Source organism: Myxine glutinosa, chromosome 2, assembly GCF_964187855.1.
Source record: "Myxine glutinosa chromosome 2, kmMyxGlut1.1, whole genome shotgun sequence".
NCBI lineage: Eukaryota > Metazoa > Chordata > Myxini > Myxiniformes > Myxinidae > Myxine > Myxine glutinosa.
The window spans coordinates 165,864,038-165,887,026 of record NC_136262.1 but is presented as its reverse complement, the minus strand read 5'-3'; the positions used below and the strand labels follow the sequence as shown (position 1 = coordinate 165,887,026).

Genomic DNA, 22,989 nt, shown 5'->3' with positions numbered 1-22,989 from the left:
TCCGTGTGTTTGAAGTTTCACGCCACTTATGGACCGTCACATGAATTATATGCTCTACCCCGGAATGACTTATTGTTTAGGCTTAAAAAAGCACTGCTTATGAAAGAGAGGCTGGTTATATTTATGCAGAGGAACATTTATGGTAAGTTATCCATGTTGGAATGTTATGCAGTTTTTGTCATGCCAATGAAGAATGAAGGGGAACAAGTAAACGAAAAAACATGTTTTAGGGCTACACACTTAAAAAAAAAAAAAAAGTTTTAAACTTTTTAATTTTTTAATTTAAAAAATATTTTTTAATTAAAATTTGATAGATGAAAATGTACCAGAAAAGAGGACCGTGGGCCAAATTTCAGCTCTCTAAGACGCATGGAACCTAGAAAACTAATGGCTCAAAGATTTGAAACGGGACAAACAACAAAGTTCAGATGAAGTTTAAAAAAAGTGTGTAAAAAGGGTTTGGGGCCGCTACATGACCAGCAAATTGTGGAAGACAAATAGTTCTGATGTCTGCATCAAAGAAGGAATGAGAGCAATCAAAAATTGCAAGCCCTCACCAGGACTTGTTTTTATGTGGTTTTATAGTATGTATTTTATAGACGTGCTCGCATTGTAACTGCATTGTAACTGACGTACTCGGTTGAAAAATGTGTAAAAAGTGTGGTCTACATTGGAACATTATGTGCGGACAAACAGACAAAGAAACAGACAGACAAACGGACCCAAATGCATTACCCCATCCTATGGCAAGCGTAATAAGCTGGATGATCTACAATTTACATGATGAAGCATCAAGTCTACTCAGAAGCACAGAGACTCACCCTTTCCACTTATTTTATCATTATCCTCCAAATCCCTCGCTTTATCTGGGGTAAATTTAATGCAGTGAGATCATTATACATTTTTTTAAATTCTTGTTGACATTATTACTGTTAGTAGAATACCGACCCCACAGGAGATCTTGTTACAAGCATACAACACGTTCTTCTGACATAGCTTTATTTGGGTGGTGTATAGGCAACAGACCGCTGCCTCGATCGTTTCTGAAAATAAAAATAACCTGGGTTACGTTCCTGAAACAAAAACGTGTACTGTTGATGTGCATATATAATACACTAGCAGAAGTACCCGGCATTGCCGGGCGGGGGAGGGGAGGGGAGGGGAGGGGAACGGGGGGGAGGGGAGGGGAGGGGAACGGGCATGAGGGGAGAAGAGTGGGAGGGGGAGAGGGGAGAAGAGGGGGGGATGGGGAGGGTGAGGGATGGGAGGGGGTGGGAGGGGGGAGAGGATGGAGGGGAGGAGGGGGAAAGGGGGGAAGGGGGGAGGGGGAGGGGAGGAGGGAGGGGGGGAGGTGAGGGGGGAGGGGCAGGGGGGGATGGGAGAGGGAAGAGGGGGGGATGGGAGGGGGGATGGGGAGGGTGAGGGATGGGAGGGTGAGGAAGGGGGAGGGGGTGGGAAAAGGGAGGGGGAGGGGGAAAATGAAGGGGAGGGGGGAGGGGAGAAGGGGAGGGGTAGGGTGGAGGGGGAAGGGAAGGGGGGACGGAGGGGGGAAGGGGGAGGGAAGGGGATGGCCAGACAACAATGACGTTGCAGTTCTCATGGTCGGAGAGCAGCACAACAATCGGACATAGTCCTGCATATTCGCAACAGCAGGAAGCGGATTTTGGAGACTCACCGATCCTGTGACGTCCTCCAGTACCGGCGTTGCCGGGCGGGGGAAGGGAGACCCGTACATTCCCAACCCGTACATTCGCCCTCTCGACTCAAGCTCACTCGGACAAAAGCCTCGCACAAATTACACCGTGAAGGCCCAATGGTCATGTCTATGCCACAAATCACGGGCGCACTGAATTTAAAATATATAGAACGCTCATACTCCATGAAAAGTGAAGCCGCCGTGTCGCCATCTTGGACAGCACGACTCGACCAACTCGCTTCGCGGATCTCGTTTTGTGCGGCAAGAAACTGCTCCAATCGGTTACGGAAGGGTTGTGGAAAGACGTTTCACAGCTGTTTCAAAGACATTTAATTCATATCGCACAAAATCGATACAAAACACGATTGCATAAAAGGTGAAGTGACGTGTGACGGGATGGAACATCACGTGATCGCTCTGAGCAAATCAGCGAGCTGCTCTGGAACCGGCTGAGATTAGCGGGTACTTCGCTGAAATGCGCTGAGGTAAATATGAATAAAAAATATGGATCGTCAAATATTTTGAGTTCGGCCATGTTCGTCCCACGCTCAATGGCCATGTCTATGTCAAATATCAAGCACGTAAGCCTCTCCGTTTAGGAGTCTATCGGTAACATTACACACACACACACACACACAAACTGTGTTTTATATATACACAAAGAATTAAGTTAAGCACCCCCCCGTTTTTTTACAACCTCGCACATTACAAGTTTGTTGTCGTCAAAACAGTGTAATATACCCATGATATTGCTATATTTTCTGGAGAAGTGATATTATGGTCACATAAAAACATAACAATCATGCCGTTTTCAATATTTTATTCTGAATAATTTAAGGTGAAATTTTTTGGGAATTTTAGGCATATTTTCACCTCAATTTAAGTATGGAGCTATAGGTCCATCACGGACAGTGTGGATGACGTTTATGTTTTCTAACGTACAGTCATTGTTCTGAGAAGACCTCTAGCGATCTTTGCGTCAATAACGTGTGTAGGACCCACGTGATCGGATCACTGACTCAACCCTACGTCTCATAGACCCTGTAAGCCGTCGTATGCGTTGCTGTGGCAGGTTGTTCCATTCCCGATGTAATGCACGTTCCAATTCATCCAGATTGGCTATTGGAGGGACCATCTTCGCAATTTGTCGTCCCAACATGTCCCAAACGTGCTCGAGGGGGTTCAGGTCAGGACTGTACGCAGGCCAGGGGATGGTTGTCACAGCACCTTGCTCCATCCGATCACGTGGGTCCTACACACGTTATTGACGCAAAGATCGCTAGAGGTCTTCTCAGAACAATGACTGTACGTTAGAAAACATAAACGTCATCCACACTGTCCGTGATGGACCTATAGCTCCATACTTAAATTGAGGTGAAAATATGCCTAAAATTCCCAAAAAATTTCACCTTAAATTATTCAGAATAAAATATTGAAAACGGCATGATTGTTATGTTTTTATGTGACCATAATATCACTTCTCCAGAAAATATAGCAATATCATGGGTATATTACACTGTTTTGACGACAACAAACTTGTAATGTGCGAGGTTGTAAAAAAACGGGGGGGGTGCTTAACTTAATTCTTTGTGTATATATAGATTGTGGTTATATAGCTCGGACAATTCCAATTGTACAGGGCCGTATGGGCCAGAGGCCAGAAGTCTAAGACATGAAGCCTGAGGCCTATACATACCGTCACCTTCAAAAGGCACATAATGCCTATTGGCTCCAACCTTTCGATATTTTATGATCCTTTTAACAGTCACTTAGGTTGTTTTACATTGAACCGGAAACTTATAGGGAGGGCATAGTGATTGTGAGTAAATATGACACTACAGCTTGCCATAATAACAAAAAGGTGGACATATGTTTTTTTCAGTCTACAATTGTGGGTGGGGTCAGGCCAGCTGTCCAACATATTCAGGAAAGTCATGATGATTTATGGATTGGGAAAAGATTGGCAGGTGCAATTTACCATAAGGAAAGTTAAGTTGATGGGAATGGGTAAGGATAATGAAAATAGGAAGTACATAATGCAAGGGGAAATCTTGGAGTGTGTGGCACAGCAGACAGCACCGTGCCAGGCATCCATTGGTAAACTAATCGGGATTTAGGTTTTATTTGTTAGGGGATAAATTATAAATGAAAATATGTAGTATCAACTTTGTATAGGAATTTTGTGAGACCTCATCTAGAATATTGTATTGTTTTGGTTGCCACATCTGAAGAAGGACATCATTGACATAAAGAAGGTACTGCATACAGCAGCTACATTGTCCCTAGGCCTAGCTTGACTAATCTATGACTGGCTGAAGGAGAAATTACTTTTCACAATAGAAAGGGGGCAATTGCGAGGGGTCTGGTCGAGGTCTCCCTGCATCGGTAGTGACAGCAGAAACAATAGATAGTCTTTACATTGCACAAGATAGGTATCTAGAAATAGTGGGCATTGGGTGGTACTTATATATTGGCGTCGTTGTGCAGGCTTGATGGGTCTAATGGCCTCCTCTTGCATTTTATTTTGTTGCATATCCTTTTGTAAAGGCCATTCATATATTTCTTTTTGGCATTACATTAGCATGTGTTGGCTTTTAGCTGAATTTGAGCAGAAAATTGCTCCAGAAATTGTATAAACTAGCGAGGTACCCATGCTACGCATGGGTGGGAGGCCAGAAGCAAACAGACAATGCAGAAACGGTGAATGCTAAAGCATGAAACCAATAAATTCCACATTCCTGTAGCACCTTCATTCGCATATTAGACATGGACAGCAAGTTCTTGAAGGACTTCCATGAAAAACGTACCCATTGGCAAACAAACGGGTACGTTTGTTCCATACCCAGTCAATGGCAAATCTGCATTTGGCGATCTGCGAATTCACGTTTAGAAAGTAGAAACCATCACGGCATTTTGTCATTCACTTGAACTCGATATCTCTTTTTTCATTCCAAACAGCATAACTCCAATCACAAATGAAATAACATTAGTATAAAAAATAAGCTTAACAACATTCGTGACATAAACAAATATTTAAATCCTGATGTGAAGTTCTGTACGGTTGGGTGAATACAATTACGAATTCAAAATCGTAATTGTATTCACTCAATTCCAATCATCAATTGATACTTTAACAAAATGACTAACACGATTAAAGTTTAACGATTTAGCATTTCGATTAAATTACGGTTGTATTTGGATATTATCAAACCCGTGCATTGCCATCATCTGTCCACTTCCGCATTTGCGGCAGGTTCATAATTGTCATCAAATTCTAAACAGTATTTGTAGAATTTCAATAAAAGCCACATCACTGTTCATATCAGTAAATATTATTCCATCGTGTTTGGAAAAACTGGAAAATTGGAAAACTTGGAAAAATTGGAAAAACAATATAGCCTATTTTACTCCCAGGGGTCACAGGAATACCCACCCAAAATATCGTTGCGATCGGTTGAGCCGTTTTTGCGGAACCTTCGAACGGACAGACTGACATTTGGTGAATTATAGTAAGATGACGGTATATGATCAGCTAAGCAGTCACACCAATGTCACTGCTTAGCTGATCATGTACCAACAGCGAAACAATTTACATTCATGAACTTACAAATGCGGAGACCAGTGATAAACCAGCAGGAGATGCGGAGATTGATTTTTTTTTTTAGTTCCTGGCAGAGCTTCTGACATTTTGGAAATGATCTGCATGTGGTGGACAGCTCACATGAATGTACTCATCTCTTTAGGAGAAGCGGCAACAGGCCCTCAGGAACGTCGCCCAATCTTGGGAGCAAACGATGCAGGAAGCGATGGAACAGCTGCCAGCGTTGGAAAGACAGAGACAGGTTGCAAAGAACCTCCAGGAAAATCCTGCTTCTCTTGGCCTGGCAGTAGCCGAAGCGAGTGCAGATCTGCTCAGGTGGGCGAGGAGACATTGAAGCCGTTTGAGAGCAATGAAAAACATTTGTTACCAATTTTATTGTTGATATCGAAAATGACATTAAATCTGAAACTTAAATGAAACTCTGCATTTTGCTGATGCAAACTTTATATCGACTGTTAGTTTTTGAGTTGTACATCATTGCCCCGTGTATAAACTGACTTTGCATGTTGATTGTGCTGTTTTATTCCCATCATTGCTTGAACACCCTATTGCAGTTCAGTGTGAAAACATTCTGCATTTGCAATATGTTTTTCAATGAATTTTGTTGGAGATGCACCAATACTAACTGTTGTGGGAAATCCAGGTGGTTACTGCATGGCGCTGTTGTTTGTACAGCTTCAGGGATGGTCAAGCTGCCGCGAACGTTCGCATGAAAGGGAATGACGACACAGATAGTCCTCGGACAGATGCGGTGAGCAACTCGGCCAGTGATTCCAGCGAAGCATCATACACAACAAGGTAGGCACTTGCATTGACAGAATTGCAGGTTCCGTGCCAGTTCATGCCAGTGCTATAATCCCAGGTGAAGTTAAGGGAATTTGGTATTTAATTGTGCCAAACATATGCTTGGCAGCAAAAGGAGGAATTTCAAAGGAAAATGTAATCCTTTTATCTTTAGAATTTTCACATATAGCATTCTTTTGTATGGAGATAGAGTATGTGGAGGTCTCACCAGTCAGGTCATCCACTTCGCCACATGAGGAAACAAAAACTTGGGAAGTTACACAACCTTTCGTACATCACATATATTTTAATTATTTGAAGGGCAAAATAAATCCTCATTTGAAGGAAACATGGATAAATTTCAACCCTTCTATAATATACAGTATATACGAGGCATTTTAGCGGCCTTTCACAGAAGGGTTGAATCAGAACACACCATGTTGTACTTCACAAACATTCTGCTCCATTCACCCTATCATTTTTCCAAAGGGCATCTTCCATCTGTGGCTTCGTCAATCAACTTCTTCTTCTTAATGACCACAATAATGCCCACATTATTGTGGAGTTGGAGGGGGAGGGGGGGGAGGGGGGAAGGGGAGAAGGTGGGGGGACATTTGGCTAAAGTCTTTCACGAACAGGCTGATCAGGTCGAAGGTTCAACTAAGGTTAGGGCAGGAATTTGTAATTTGGCCAGGGTGCTGGCAAAAGCTTGCCCACACTTCACGAAGGACACCGTGGGGTCTTTAACATCCACCAACTAACGGCGGTGGATGGGGCTCCCAGTTGAACGTCCATCCGAGGGACGGCATCCACACTGATGAATCACCCTGCCTGTGAAACATTGCGATGACATTTTAGAGCTGGATCAAGATTCATACCGAGGCTAGACAGCTTAGAGGCAAATATGCGTACCTCTAGGCCATCCTAAAAATCAGTAAATTAATGGTCCATGGCTTTGGTGGAGTAATTGTCCGAGTGTCTGCATCTGGGAGGTAGGGGTCAACCCCGGCTGTGTTATACCAAGGTTTTTTAAAAATAGTACATGCTGCTTCCTTGTTTGAAGCTGAAGCATTCATTTATAATGGATAGAGGACACTGATGCCACACCTTGAATGTGAAACACCGAGACGATAGTTATAGCTGGGTCGAGATTAAAAACCCAGGCTAGACAGCTTAGAGGCATGTGTGCATACCTCTTGGACACTTGGATAATTCCAATTGCTCAAGGCCATAGGCTGACACCGGAGGCCAGGGCCGGTATTCATATAACTTCTTAATTTAAGACTACTTAACTGCTAAGTACCCCACTTTGCTGAGTGGGGTTGTTTATATCTTGAAATTCATAAACACTCTTAAGTACCCTGCTTCAGGTTATGAAGATTGTCTCAAGTGGTTTCCAAGGCTCGATGTCACATTTCATTGCCGTTTATGTTCATTTTCTGTGGTTTGGCTACAGACCAACGACAGTTATTACTGAGTTCCAAGGCCAAGTCATTGTTGAATTGCTATAAATGCAGTGTATGAAGAGCCGTCTTCTCACACTCAACATGGACAAGAGGAAGAGAAAACCGAATTTCTCCGAGATTGAGAAACTCCGACTAGTGGATATGTATGAGAGAGAAATGTCGGTGATTCGAGGTCAATGCGAATAATATCAGCAAGATCCAGTATTGTCTGTCGATCCAAACGATACCTTTGATAAAGCTGAAGGTCATTGTAATTTTCCAATGGGTGAACTCTGTCACGAAAAACACGTTCGCGACGCATTGTCCGCCTTCGGTCTATATCAAACTGCACTGCTAACATCAGAGCTGCCATATCCCTTGAGCGAACTGAACCGAATGACAGAATATTCAATCGAGTAACCCCCCACCCTAAAGTTAAGACTGCCTCGGAGGTGTCTTAAATATTAGGGGCCGATTTAAGTGAGTTCCATGAGATAAGTAGCATATTGAATTCCACTTGTTCGGTCCGCTTAAGTTAAGATGGTACTTAGTGGCCCCACTTTGACTTAAATAGCTTTATGAATACCGGCCCTGAAGCCTGAGGTCTATTTTTTGGTATGTCTTTATCAGCTTTGCCCATCTGGATTTGGGGGGATTTCCCCCATTATTTCTTGCACATTTGCTCAAGCTCTGTCAAGTTGGATGGGGAGCGTCGGTGAACAGCAATCTTCAAGTCTTTCCACAGATTCTCAATGGGATTCAAGTCTGGGCTTTGGCTGGGCCACTCAAGGACTTTCACGTTCTTGTTCTGAAGCCATTCCAGTGTTGCTTTGGCTGTATGATTGGGGTCATTGTCCTGTTGGAACGTAAATCTTCACCATAGTCTCAGGTCTTTTGCACTCTGAAGCAGGTTCTCCTCAAGGATTTGCCTGTATTTGGCTCCATTCATTTTTCCCTCTATCTTTACAAGTATCCCACTCCCTGCCGTTGAAAAGCATCCCATTAGCATAACGCTATAACCACCATGCTTCATGGTAGGGATGGTGTTAGATGAGTGATGAGCTGAGCTCAGTTTCCGCCAGATGTAGCACTTTGCATTCAGGCCAAATAGTTCAATGTTCATCTCATCAGTCCACAGACTATTTTGCCTCATGCTCTCAGAGTATTTCACATGCCTTTTTGCAAACTCTAGGCATGCTGTCATGTTCCTTTTTCTCAGGAGTGGCTTCCATCTGGCCACTTTCCCTTAAAGCATAGATTTGTGAAGTGCTGCAGAGACTGCTGTCCTTCCGGCAGGTTCTCCCATCTCAGCCAATGAACTCTGTAGTTCTGTCAGAGTGATCATTGGGTTATTGGTCACCTCCCTGACCAAGGTCCTACTTTTCCGGTTGCTCAGTTTGTTCGGATGGCCAGTTCTAGAAGAGTTTGGGTAGTTCCATATTCTTTCCATTTCCTAATGATGTAGCTCACTGTGCTCTTGGAAACTTCCATGACGATAATTTTTTCATACCCTTTAGATCTGTGCCTCCTCACAATTCTATTTTGAAGTTCTATGGCCAGTTCTTTGGACTTCATGGTAGAGTTTCGGCTCTGACTTGAACTGTCAACTGTGGGACCCTATATGGAAAGGTGTGTTTCTTTCTAAATCATGTCCAATCAATTGATTTCACCACAGGTGGACTACAATCAAGTTTAGGGACATCTCAAGGATGATCAAAGACAATTTGATGCACCTGAGCTCAATTTGGATTGTCATAGCAAAGGGGTTGAATACTTATTGATTTGAGACATTTCAGCTTTTCATTTGTAATTATTTTGTAAAAATTTCGAAAAATAATATTCCAGTTTGACATTATGGAGTATTATGTGTAGATAAGTGATAAAAAAAATCTCAATTTAATCCATTTTAAATTGAAGTTGTAACACAACAAGATGTGAAAAAGTCAAGAGGTGTGAATACTTTTTGAAGGGACTGTAGACTGACTCCACCTTTTAGGCCATGCAATTCCGCTCCAGATCTGTGTACAGATAGTTGTTATAATTTTGATTACCTTCTCCTCAACTACCTTACAGAGTTATATTGAAATTTGTCGCACTTGGCACTTTCACATTTGCCAGCTCTTTCAGGGCTCTATGTACCTTCACTTTCTATCAATATTGGTTCTTGCTCATATTATCTTTCTTTAAAGGTTGCCATAATTTTGCTATCTCGTTTGTATAGATATTTGTTATAGTCCTTCCACCTTTCGTTCACCTGGGTTTCTTCTGTCAGATGTTTTCCTCTTCTATTCTGAAGGACTCCAATCCTAGACCTAAACGTTCCTGTGACCGAGCAGCTCTACTTTTCCCCCCAATTCAGCTCTAAGTGGCAGCTTCCCTTAGATTGTGTTAAGAAAAAGTTTAAAAGAAAGAAGAAGTATATATATATATTGTTACGTGCTCCTCCCCAAACCCCGGTCACGGTGTACCTCCGAGCCCCGAGAGGAGTCACGGCAGAAAGATGTGTTATTCTGTATGTCAAAGATCAATGGTGAAACCACACCAATTGCTACCAACAAACAAGTATTGTATTAAGGTCACACAAAAATAACAGTACAATAACAATATTAATCAATTGTACAACCAATATATCATTCCTATGATGGTACCATCAGTTTCGTACAATGTAACTCACTGTGCTCCAAGTGAGCGAAAAGAACATTCCCAATGTCTCTATCCCGGCATCAAGCCAAAGTCGATCCACGCTCCAGTGATCGTCAGAACAATGTCGTATCGAGACCAGAATCCCGTTTGGTTGACAGTCACACTGCCAAAGATGGGCAAAGGTGTCCTCAAGAAGCGACTGGGAAATCACATCTTCGGGTATGGATGTTCAACGGCTCCCCACACGGCGAACCGCAAGTTCCCACTCAAAATCCACGTTACACATGCAAACCAGGCTAACGGCTGGATGCGTTGAAATGGTTGGAGCGAGGTGAAAAACCTGGAGCGATGCGAAATCAGGCGCGAGGCAAAATGGCCAACGGTCCGTTCTCGAGACATAAAGGCACTCCAATGATTCTCTTCGGAATCAACCGCAAAACCTGTTACGCAGGTTTATCTGTCACAGCGATAACAACTCTGTCGCAGGAATCCCTTTCCCAGGAAACCCAAAGTTCACTCGTGACCCCCGTTCGTCAGCGTTTGCTCAAAACCTCAACGCAGCTCGGCTCCTTCTCCGACCTCACTTGCTCCGCCTCCTTTTCCTCCTTTTCCTCCTCTTCTTCTTCGTCCGGTTCCCGATCCGGTTTCCGGTTTCTTTTTAAAACATTGATTTTCTTTACCTTTTGAAAACAGTTATCTCCAATTCACTTAAACGATAACAATAATAGTACATGGAACCAAAAATGTTTACAATGGATGAGAACCACAACAACGGAAGTGACAAATCCGTAACAATATATATATATATATATATTATATATATATATATATATATATATATATATATATATATATATATATATATATATATATATATATATATATATATATACAGTGAAACCTTGACTTACGAGTGCACCAACTTACGAGTTTTCCGAGATACGAGCCATCGCTCGGTCGATTTTTTGCTTTGTGATGCGAGCCGAGATCTGAGTTACGAGCGAGCGAGCTTGGATATAAAACATGTAATCGTCGAAAAACATGAGCGAGGTGTGCGTGTTGTCGACTTGGTGAGGCAGTACGATCGTAGTACTTCTACGATATGTACGATTTTGAAGCAGAAGGAGTCGATAAAGGCTATAACGCCAGCCAAGGGCGTTAAGATTATTTCAAAGCTCCGGACCTCTGTCCATGAGGAGATGGAGAAGTTGTTGTTTGTGTGGTTGACGGAGAAGCAGCTCGCAGGAGATACCGTGACCGAGAGCATCATCTGTGAGAAGGCACGAGACATTTACGGGGATTTGGTGCAGCAGACGGCGGGAACATCAACGGACGAGGCATCGGAAGAGTCATTCAAAGCCAGTCGGGGATGGTTTGATAATTTTAAGAAGAGGACCGGCATTCACTCTGTTGTCAGGCATGGTGAGGCAGCAAGCTCGGATGTGAAGGCAGCTGAAGATTTTATTTTAACTTTTGCCAAACTGATAGAAGCCGAAGGATACATCCCCCAGCAAATCTTCAACTGTGACGAGACAGGGCTCTTCTGGAAAAAGATGCCGAGGAGGACGTATATAACGGCAGAGGAGAAGAGCGTGCCAGGCCACAACTTGTTCAGAGTGCCGGCGATAGCTCGCCTTCTCTTTGTGGAAGACACGGTGAGATCCTTAACATCCAACAACTAATGGGACGCAAACGGGGTGCCCAGTTTAGCGGTACACATATTGATGAATCACCCTGCCTGTGAAACACCGACATGACAGGTTATAGCTGGGTCGGGATTCAAACCCAGGCTGGACAGTTTAGAGTCAAGTGTGCGTACCTCCAGTCCAGGCCATCCTGCCAACTTGTATGCTGCATACAGGTGAAATATAAAGCGCGAGATATTTATATATATATATTTCAAAAAAAATTGGTGTGGTTTTTGGGGGGCTGGAACGGATTAATAGCATTTCAATTCATTTTAATGGGGAAATTTAATTTGAGAAACGAGCAAATTGAGTTACGAGCTCGGTCACAGAACGAATTAAACTCGTAAGTCAAGGTTTCACTGTATATATATATACTAGCGGGGTCACCCGTGGGAATCCCACGGGCATGGATGTGTGTGACGAATTATATATATATGTCTGAAGTGCGGTGCTATGCGCACAACTTGTTTGCCAAGAAGAGAAGCAACAACACGTGTAACCAAAAAGAGTCTTTATTCAAAGCTCAAAACTATAGCACTGAACTCCTCGGGGCTGTGAGCCCCGTGTATATCCCGAGGCCACGCCTACCCCTCGGGCGTGGCCGACGCCCTCTTGGTGTGCGGAATGATGTCATCGCGCCAGCGAGTTATCGTGTCCGCCACACGCGGACCCCCCAGAATTCCCGCGCACCTGAAGGGTCAGTTTGCGGGGCAAACGGATGACCCGGCCGAAGCGCCCTCTGGCGTCTGGGATGCCGGGATGCCATCTGGGATGCCGCCGGCTGCACCTGGGATGGGTGCAGGACCGGGGGGGCGGCGTGCCTGGGCAGTGCCGGGGGTCCGCCCGCCGGGGGGTGGCCCCGACGCGGGGGCCGAGCCACTGGCGGGGGGTGGTCCACGTCGAGGTGGGCCGGCTTGAGGCGGTCCACGGAAACGCGGTCAGGAGTACCGCCGATGTCCAGGGTGAAGTGTTTCGCCCCGGTCTCCAGCACGCAGAAGGGCCCGTCGTACGGGGGCCGCAGCGGTGTCCGGTGGGCGTCGTGGCGGACAAACACGTACTCCGCCGTGCGAAGCTCCGGGGCGACGTGCGTTGGCGGCCGCCCGTGGTGCGCCGTCGGCACCGGGGCGAACCTCTGGGCGGTCTCCTGCAGTGCGGAGCGCGGCTGCGCCGCGGACCATGGTGCCGTGGAGTCGGGGAGGAACTCGCCCGGCACCCGCAGCGGTTGCCCGGAGACGAACTCCGTCGCGGATGCGCGCAGGTCGTCCTTGGGCGCCGCCCGAGCGTCATGGCACGTTCTGTTGGCCAGCGACGGCTGAACCAGCGGGGTCAGCAGTGAAGTGCGGTGCTATGCGCACAACTTGTTTGCCAAGAAGAGAAGCAACAAAGCGTGTAACCAAAAAGAGTCTTTATTCAAAGCTCAAAACTATAGCACTGAACTCCTCGGGGCTGCGAGCCCCGTGTATATTCCGAGGCCACGCCTACCCCTCGGGCGTGGTGCGACGCCCTCTCGGTGCACGGAATGATGTCATCGCGCCAGCGAGTTATCGTGTCCGCCACATGTCGACTGTTATTTTAGGCGGTGTATTTTCGTTTATCATCATGGCGTGATTTTAAAAAATATATCTCTGCATTTTCCTCTCCAATACCTCCTCACACTTTACACACACACCGGCCCATGTTTACATATACACACACACACACACATATACACCCACACCCATATACACATACACACACACACACACACACGTACATCGACACACACGCACACACACACACACACACACACACACACACGTACAGACACATATACACATATGCAAATATGTATACACATATGTATCCACATATACACATATATGCACATTCTACACATATATACATCTCCACACACACACACACACGTACACACACACACACACACACACACACACACACACACACGTACAGACATACACATATGCACATATGCAAATATGTACACACATATGTATATACATATACACATATATGCACATTATACACATATATACATCTTCACACACACACACACACACACACACACACACACACACACACACACACACACACACACACACACACACACACACATATATACACATACACACACACACAGAAGCAATACATGTCGTTTTGTGACGATTGTCATCAAAAGTAAACGGTGAATTCACCCGGTTTATTCGGTTCGGCTCGGTTCACTCGGTTTAAAGAAAAAGCGATAATGTCGAAATGTTGCCGTCTGTGTCATGTTGGGCGGTGTATGATACCTGTTGGCTGTTGGGCGGTGATATATTTCCTGAACCATATTTTACTTCCGGCTAATAATGTTGAATGAAATAAAAACGAAGAAATATATGTCGTTTTGTGACGACTGTCATCAAAAGTAAACGGTGAATTCACTCGGTTTATTCGGTTCGGCTCGGTTCACTTGGTTTAAAGAAAAAGCGATAATGTCGAAATGTTGCCGTCTGTGTCATGTTGGGCGGTGTATGATACTTGTTGGGTGGTGATATGGTGTATTTTAAAAATATATATCTCTGCGTTTTCCTGCGTTTTCCTGCGTTGCTGACACCGAGTCTAAAACCATGAATAAAAATGAAATCATATGGTGAGTTAGATTGGAGATAAAGGCGTGAGAGAGACTCAATGGCCTTGAAGTTACAGGCGTTTGAGAATTCATTTCGTTCTATAAACGGCAACTTTCATTGGATTTTCTTCCCGTTTTTTTTCAACCGAGTCTAAAACTATGTTAGCGACTGTGAAAAATGAAATGATATATCGAATTTGATTTGAAATAAAATTGGGAGAGAGAGCAAGACACCACGGGCCTACAAAACAGGCCTCAAAGCTATGCGAGTTAATAAAATAGGATATTTGTTTATAATTATATGAAGCCACTCCCAGAATGGGTGGTGCTATGGGTGGAGCTACTCTGCAAACCGAGTAAGCCACACCCCGGACAGACGCCCAACAGACAGACAGACAGACAGAATCATCTACGGCTATTATAATATATATATATATATGTTGGGCGTCTGTCCGGGGTGTGGCTTACTCGGTTTGCAGAGTAGCTCCACCCATAGCTCCACCCATTCTGGGAGTGGCTTCATATAATTATAAACAAAAAATATCCACCATTTTATAAACTCGCATAGCTTTGAGGCCTGTTTTGTAGGCCCGTGGTTTCTTGCTCTCTCTCCCAGTTTTATTTCAAATCAAATTCGATATATCATTTCATTTTTCACAGTCGCTAACATAGTTTTAGACTCGGTTGAAAAAAAACGGGAAGAAAATCCAATGAAAGTTGCCGTTTATAGAACGAAATGAATTCTCAAATGCCTGTAACTTCAAGGCCATTGAGTCTCTCTCACGCCTTTATCTCCAATCTAACTCACCATATGATTTCATTTTTATCGATGGTTTTAGACTCGGTGTCAGCAATAATTGAGAACATTCCACAAACGCGGGAAAATGCAGAGATATATTTTTAATAATCGCGTCATGGTGTATCATACACCGCCCAACATGACACCGACGGCAACGTGTCGATATATATTAAAAATTCGCTTTTGCTTTTCCGTTAAGATATATTACTTTTTCGTTTGATGACAGTCGTCACAAAAACGTCAACAATGATGCCGACATATATTTCTTCGTTTTTATTTCATTCAACATTATTAGCCGGAAGTAAAATATGTTTCAGGAAATTACCGAGAGATATTTCTTCGTTTTTTTTATTAGTTATGTGCACATACACTTTAAATAGGTTTATTTGAAATCTTTAATTTTCCACAATATAATTTACTTGCCATTTATCATTTGGTGATTACGAGACAAATTCCTCTTGAGGATCGGGACAATTCATGCGCTGCGTGGAAACTTCTATTTCCAAAATGAATGAGACGATCGATGAAGAACGCAGACTTGAACAGGATGTAGCAAGAAAACGAATGAGACGCGGCGAACGAGTCCATCGACGAACGTCAATGCAAACTTGCGGGGTCACCCGTGGGAATCCCACAGGCATGGATGTGTGTGACATTTCGACATATTGAGTTAGATGCTGCACATTCATTTTTACAAAATGGTTACTGGCAAGTCATCAGATCCAGAAATGGTGTAATGAACACAATTTATTTACGCCCAAGCACGAAAGCAAGACGGGCCGATTTCCGATTCCGACGGGCGAGACGGGCCGATTTGGAGCAAGAAAAAGAACGAGACGGGAGAAAAACGAGAGAAACGAGACGGGGAAAGCCGATTGGAGAGGCGAGTGAGGAGCGATTGGAGAAGCGAGTGAGGAGCGATTGGAGAGGCGAGTGAGGAGCGATTGGAGAGGCGAGTGAGAAGCGATTGGAGAGGCGAGTGAGGAGCGATTGGAGAGGCGAGTGAGAAGCGATTGGAGAGGCGAGTGAGGAGCGATTGGAGAGGCGAGTGAGGAGCGATTGGAGAGGAGAGTGAGGAGCGATTGGAGAGGCGAGTGAGGCGCGATTGGAGAGGCGAGTGAGGAGCGATTGGAGAGGCGAGTGAGGAGCGATTGGAGAGGCGAGTGAGGAGCGATTGGAGAGGCGAGTGAGGAGCGATTGGAGAGGCGAGTGAGGAGCGATTGGAGAGGCGAGTGAGGAGCGATTGGAGAGGCGAGTGAGGAGCGATTGGAGAGGCGAGTGAGGAGCGATTGGAGAGGCGAGTGAGGAGCGATTGGAGAGGCGAGTGAGGAGCGATTGGAGAGGCGAGTGAGGAGCGATTGGAGGGGAGTGTGAGGCGCGATTGGAGAGGAGTGTGAGGCGCGACTGGAGAGGTGTGTGAGGCACGATTGGAGAGGTGTGTGAGGCGCGATTGGAGAGCAGTGTAAGGCACGATTGGAGAGGAGTGTGAGGCGCGATTGGAGAGGAGTGCGAGGCGCGATTGGAGAGGAGTGTGAGGCGCGATTGGAGAGGAGTGTGAGGCACGATTGGAGAGGAGTGTGAGGCGCGATTGGAGAGGAGTGTGAGGCACGATTGGAGAGGAGTGTGCGGCGCGATTGGAGAGGAGTGTGCGGCGCGATTGGAGAGGAGAGGAGTGTGAGGGATTGGAGAGGTGAGGGATTGGAAAGGAGAGGAATGTGAGGGATTGGAGAGGAGAGGAGTGCTAGGTGGAGAGAGGAGAGTGTCAGGTGGAGACAGGAGAGTGTCAGGTGGAGAGGAGTGAGGGGTCACATATTATGTGAAATAAATAAATTGTGTTCATCACACCATTTCTGGATCTGATGACTTGCCAGTAACCATTTAGTAAAAATGAATGTGCAGCATCTAACTCAATATGTCGAAATGTCACACACATCCATGCCCATGGGATTCCCACGGGTGACCCCACTAGTATGTGTGTGTGTGTGTATATATATATATATATATATATATATATATATATATATATATATATACATACATACATACATACATACATACATACAGTCATACCCCGTTTTACGCCATTTAGACCTACATCAAATCCGACTTTACGCCACTCTTCTAGAGTAAATTTCAGTTCAGCGAACATCATTATGTGCGACTTTACGTCAATCCTACAGACGTGAAAAAAAAAAATTTCCTTAAAAATATATTTAAAATAAATAAAATAGTACATAAATTAACAATAAAAGAAGCTAAAAAACAATTTAAAATACAATAAAAAGCACATTAAATATATATAAAAATTTACGTACAGTATACTGGACGTACGCGCAGCTGCTGGTTCTCATTCAAAACAGAGGTGACGTACAGTATTCCTTTACTGTGTCTGTGTTAGCCATGGGTCCTAAGAAGGATAATGCTCGTGTTTCCAAGCGTAATGTGGTTACGATGGAAGATAAGTTAAATCTGATTAAAAGGTATGAAAAAGGTGAAAAAGTGTCGGTGATAGCGCATAGACCTTATCGCGAATCGGAACCGCAATGTGTCATGGGATCGGAAAGGGGCAATAGCAAGTGTACAGCCAATATAAGTCAAGACCTACTCTCAAGTGCCTTGTTGGTATTACACCTAGCAGAACAATTTCATACATTTCCAAACCTACAGGAGGAAACACGTCGGACAAAAAAATTGTAAAGATGACGAACATTGTAGACAATTTCCAGCCCGGCGATATTTGTATGGCCGATCGAGGTTTCAACATTCAGGAACTGTTCTTGCATAAGCAGATTGTTTCTCTTCTCCAATGGGAACCCCCCTTTCCCTCAAATATTTCTTTAAATCGCTGGATTTTAATGCCAAAAAACGCTGAATTTCTTTCACATTAGCCATCTTCCTTTCCGTAAACACAGCGTCGATCGTAGACAGACGCTTCCTCTTCTGGGTTCGCGTTTACCTTTGCCCGCTTTTCGATCCTATCATGCTTTGCGGTGGAGCGCCCTCTGTTGATATTTACCGATTCGCGATAAGGTCTATGCCTTAGGGCTGCCATGGTCGACGGTATCGACCATCATTCATGATAGGGAACGTATTCTCGCCTACGTCACTGAAAAAGGGCCGCCGGCTATGACTGCTAAAATGTGTGTTTGTGTTCAGAAGAGACGCCATGTTTAAGGTGAATAACATAATCTTATTAATTTTATTTATTATTCTTTACAAATTCATTTATTTATCTGTTTTTAGTGTTGGTGTTAGACCCTGGTGTTGGGCTAGCGGCTAGGGTGCCAGCTTAGGATCCTGGGTTCGAATCCCGGTCGAACGCTGAATTAACGCCAGGGGGGTTGACTCAGCCTGTCATCCTTCCGAGGTCGGCTAATTGAGTACCAGTTCACTGGTAATTCCCTGCTTGTCGTAAAAAGGCGACAAAAAGGGTTGGCGGCAGGAAGGGCATCCGGCCGTAAAACATTGCTTCAAAAAAGGGGACCAAAAAAAACAAACAACAACAACAACCACGGTCCCCGAAAAAGGCCAACCCCCGCTTTGCGGGGAAAAATGGCCTCTAAAGGTGTTTTTTTTTTTTAATCTGTTTTTAGTGTTCTTTAAGGTTTAGCGATAGTTATATACTTTCGCGAGTTATTTACTCTAGTTTTACGGTGTTTGTCTTCATTTTAAGGCATTTTTAAGGGGTTTTTTTTTTTTTTTTTTTTTGTATACAAGATCGAGGCTCGTGAAAGAGCTGAAGGGCATTACGCCCAGTTTACGTCAAAAACCGAGTTACGTCATGGCTTATGGGACCAATTAATGACATAGGCCGGGGTATTACTGTATGTATATATATATGATCAAGGCACCTCCTAGCTTTAATGGTGAGCACCAGCCACGAATTATGTCTCACACGGTAAATACCGCATAACCCGCAAGGAACCAACAGCCTGTCTGCCACACAGACCATTGTTCCCACCAGTGCAAACCAAAACCAGGGGGTGCGGTGCGATTGGCGGGGATAATAATCAACGAACATAACAGCGTGACGAGCACTGTCCCGATCTCCTGTGGACCGAAGTCCTAGACCAAAGCGTCACCTCCGACCCAAAGGGTCTTCTGGAGGCTTCAGCCCGGCCACTCTGTCAACAGACAGAGATTTATTCATTGGTCCCCATTGGCTAAACATCAAGCAGAGCCGCCAATCCAGATTTCGGGCTTATTGACCCTCGTCAGGACCGCATACTGCAAAAAATCTAACCTTCGGTCCACAGGAGATCGGGACAGCGCTCGTCACGCTGTTATGTTCGTTGATTATTATCCCCGCCGATCGCACCGCACCCCCTGGTTTTGGTTTGCACTGGTGGGAACGATGGTCTGTGTGGCAGACAGGCTGTTGGTTCCTTGCGGGTTATGCGGTATTTACCGTGTGAGACATAATTCGTGGCTGGTGCTCACCATTAAAGCTAGGAGGTGCCTTGATCATCTTAATAGACGATTTTGGTCCTCATTGGTTAGATTTTTTGCAGTATGCCGTCCTGACGATGGTGCAAATCGGACCTGGCAGGAGTAATGCCCTGCTGGTGGATTAAGGGGTCTTACTCCTATTGAGAGGAGTGGTCCCAACTGTATGACCATGCATTGTGGCCCTTCGGGGGCATGATGCATGTGTTTGAATGACCATGTGCTTCCCCCTCGGGGTTGAGGCGCATGTGTATTGTTATGGGGACAGCCTTGTTGACGTTGTGCCTTGGCCATGGGGTCAAGGTGCACGTCCGAGGCTGTTCGAATGTTTGACTTTTTACCTTTTTTCACAAGCAAAAAAGGCAGGCCTTGACTGGGGCCCTAAAACAGTCGGTAGACCTGCATGCAAATCGGACCTGGCAGGAGTAATGCCCTGCTGGTGGATTAAGGGGTCTTACTCCTATTAAGAGGAGTGGTCCCAATTGTATGACCATGCATTGTGGCCCTTCGGGGGCATGATGCATGTGTTTGAATGACCATGTGCTTCCCCCTCGGGGTTGAGGCGCATGTGTATTGTTATGGGGACAGCCTTGTTGACGTTGTGCCTTGGCCATGGGGTCAAGGTGCACGTCCGAGGCTGTTCGAATGTTTGACTTTTTACCTTTTTTCACAAGCAAAAAAGGCAGGCCTTGACTGGGCCCTAAAACAGTCAATAAGCCCGAAATCTGGATTGGCGGCTCTGCTTGATGTTTAGCCAATGGGGACCAATGAATAAATCTCTGTCTGTTGACAGAGTGGCCGGGCTGAAGCCTCCAGAAGACCCTTTGGGTCGGAGGTGATGCTTTGGTCTAGGACTTCGGTCCACAGGAGATCGGGACAGCGCTCGTCACGCTGTTATGTTCGTATATATATATATATATATATATACACACACTGTAACCCCGATATAACGAACTGCGAGGGAGACATAAAAAAAAGTTCGTTATTTTGAAGTGTTCGTAATACTGAATAACGTACGAATCACCATACTATCACACCTATTCATATGCAAAACAACAAACTTTGTATTGTTCATTCATGTACATTTTATTGTTCGATTGTACGAATAAAAAACTTTAAAAAGCATTGCTGTTGTGTCATTGTTCAAGTACAAGTAATATTCAAGTACATGTTCAAGTACATGTACATGTTCAAGTACATAAATAAAATGTTCAAGTACATGTAATATTCACCGAATGTTCAATTTACTGCGTGAAGAAACTGGTAATCTTGGATTGTTTACTCTTGGAGGTGGCGTTTTCTTTGCGTGCATAAGATAATAGATGACGGAGCTGTAAAACTTTAATGCTGTCGACTGGTTGCCCTTCAAACCAGTAAAGTGCTGTTTCAAGTCCGGCAATTACATCAGATGTTGCTGATGTAATTCAGCAACATGTCAAGTCCGGCAAAGATCGAACAGATGGAACAAACTCTTCATTTGTCTGGTTGATTTGTTTGTGAAGTAAATGTTAGCTCTTTCATGAGCCTCGATTCAGTATACAAAAAAAAAAAAAAAAAAACTCCATGAAACCATTTCTTGAAAATGTCCGATGTCATCCAGGCGTTGTTGGTGTGACAATAACTTATTGGTAGGGTTTCTCGATTCACGTGTTTGAGACAGCGTGGATTCTGGAACTTGCCGATGCATAACGGACGCAGTTTATGCTCACCGGAGGCGTTCGTTCCAACTAAAATTGTCACACGATCTTTGTATTTCTTGTAGCCAGTTGTACGTTGTTCTTCTTTCCTGGAAGCGAGTGTTCTGTCTGGTAGGCACTTGAAAAAAAGTCCTGTTTCATCTGCGTTGTAAATCTTATCGGGACTGTAACCTTCAGATTCGAAAATGTTTCTCAGTTCTGGAATGAACTCGGCAGCCGCTGCATCGTCACATGACTTGTCTTCCCCGGAAATCTTGAGTGCGCGTACACCATGACGATTTTTCCACCGATAGAGCCATCCAGTGGACCCGGTGAATTTTCTGTCCTCACCATGCATTTCTTTTGATAATGCTATAGCTTTCTCCATAACCATAGGGCCGGAAATCGGTATGTTGGCCGCTCGTTGTTGTTCGAGCCATAGATAGACTGCCTGGTCGAGATCGCCGTCATTCGCCTGCCGCATTTTCTTCCGCTTCAAACCATCTTGTTGACTGCATTTGTGGACAAATTCCCGTAACTCCTTTTCCTTTCCTTTGAACGTTGATATGCTGCTCTTAGGAATGCCGTATTCTCTGGAAGGGTTTGCTGCTTTCTCACCAAGACTGAGACGATCAATGATACAGAGCTTGTCTTCAACTGACAAGATCTTGCGTTTGCGGGACGGTGTAGCCGTATTGATTTGCCTTACGTTAAACAATAGAATCTCATTAAATATGCGGGGACAGGAAGTTCGTTCGTTATATCCGGAAGTTCGTAATACTGGTGTTCGTTATAGCGGGGTTCCAGTGTGTATATATATATATATATATATATATATATATACACAAAGAATTAAGTTAAGCACCCCTACACAACGAATTAAGGTAAGCACCCCCTAATATATATTCTTTGTGTATATGTATACATTGGCATATATTCTAAGGTATGTGAGATCAAATAATGATTGGTATGACATTAGCAATTATCCATTGATGAAATTGAGTGATCAAAGTGAAAAAAAGTGATTGGTTGAGTCAGTGATCCGATCACGTGGGTCCTACACACGTTATTGACGCAAAGATCGCTAGAGGTCTTCTCAGAACAATGACTGTACGTTAGAAAACATAAACGTCATCCACACTGTCCGTGATGGACCTATAGCTCCATACTTAAATTGAGGTGAAAATATGCCTAAAATTCCCAAAAAATTGCACCTTAAATTATTCAGAATACAATATTGAAAACGGCATGATTGTTATGTTTTTATGTGACCATAATATCACTTCTCCAGAAAATATAGCAATATCATGGGTATATTACACTGTTTTGACGACAACAAACTTGTAATGTGCGAGGTTGTAAAAAAACGGGGGGGGTGCTTAACTTAATTCTTTGTGTATATATATATACAGTGGCGCAGTGATGGTTTGTGGCGCTCGGGGCGAAGTTAAAAAAAGATCGCCCCCTGCAGGCAATTACATAGTCAGAAATTCCTAAAGAGGGGGCCATATGAAAGAGCTTAAGCTTCCCCAGCGGGATCATCAGCAGAGCCCTGGAACCTGTTCAAAATGAGAATAGATTTAGATATGATCTCCTGAGATGAT

The 22,989-nt window shown here is 44.3% G+C and overlaps 1 protein-coding gene across 2 annotated transcripts in view; it reads left to right on the top strand.

The window, feature by feature from the left end:
• LRRC49 (leucine rich repeat containing 49) overlaps positions 1-22,989 on the top strand; it is a 328,874-nt gene that overhangs the window by 214,092 nt on the left and 91,793 nt on the right. For both annotated transcript variants that reach the window (XM_068106816.2, XM_068106815.2), the window contains exons 11-12: positions 5,440-5,612; positions 5,973-6,095. In XM_068106816.2, the coding sequence (XP_067962917.2) occupies positions 5,440-5,612; positions 5,973-6,095 (296 nt within the window). The remainder of the gene's footprint in view (positions 1-5,439; positions 5,613-5,972; positions 6,096-22,989) is intronic.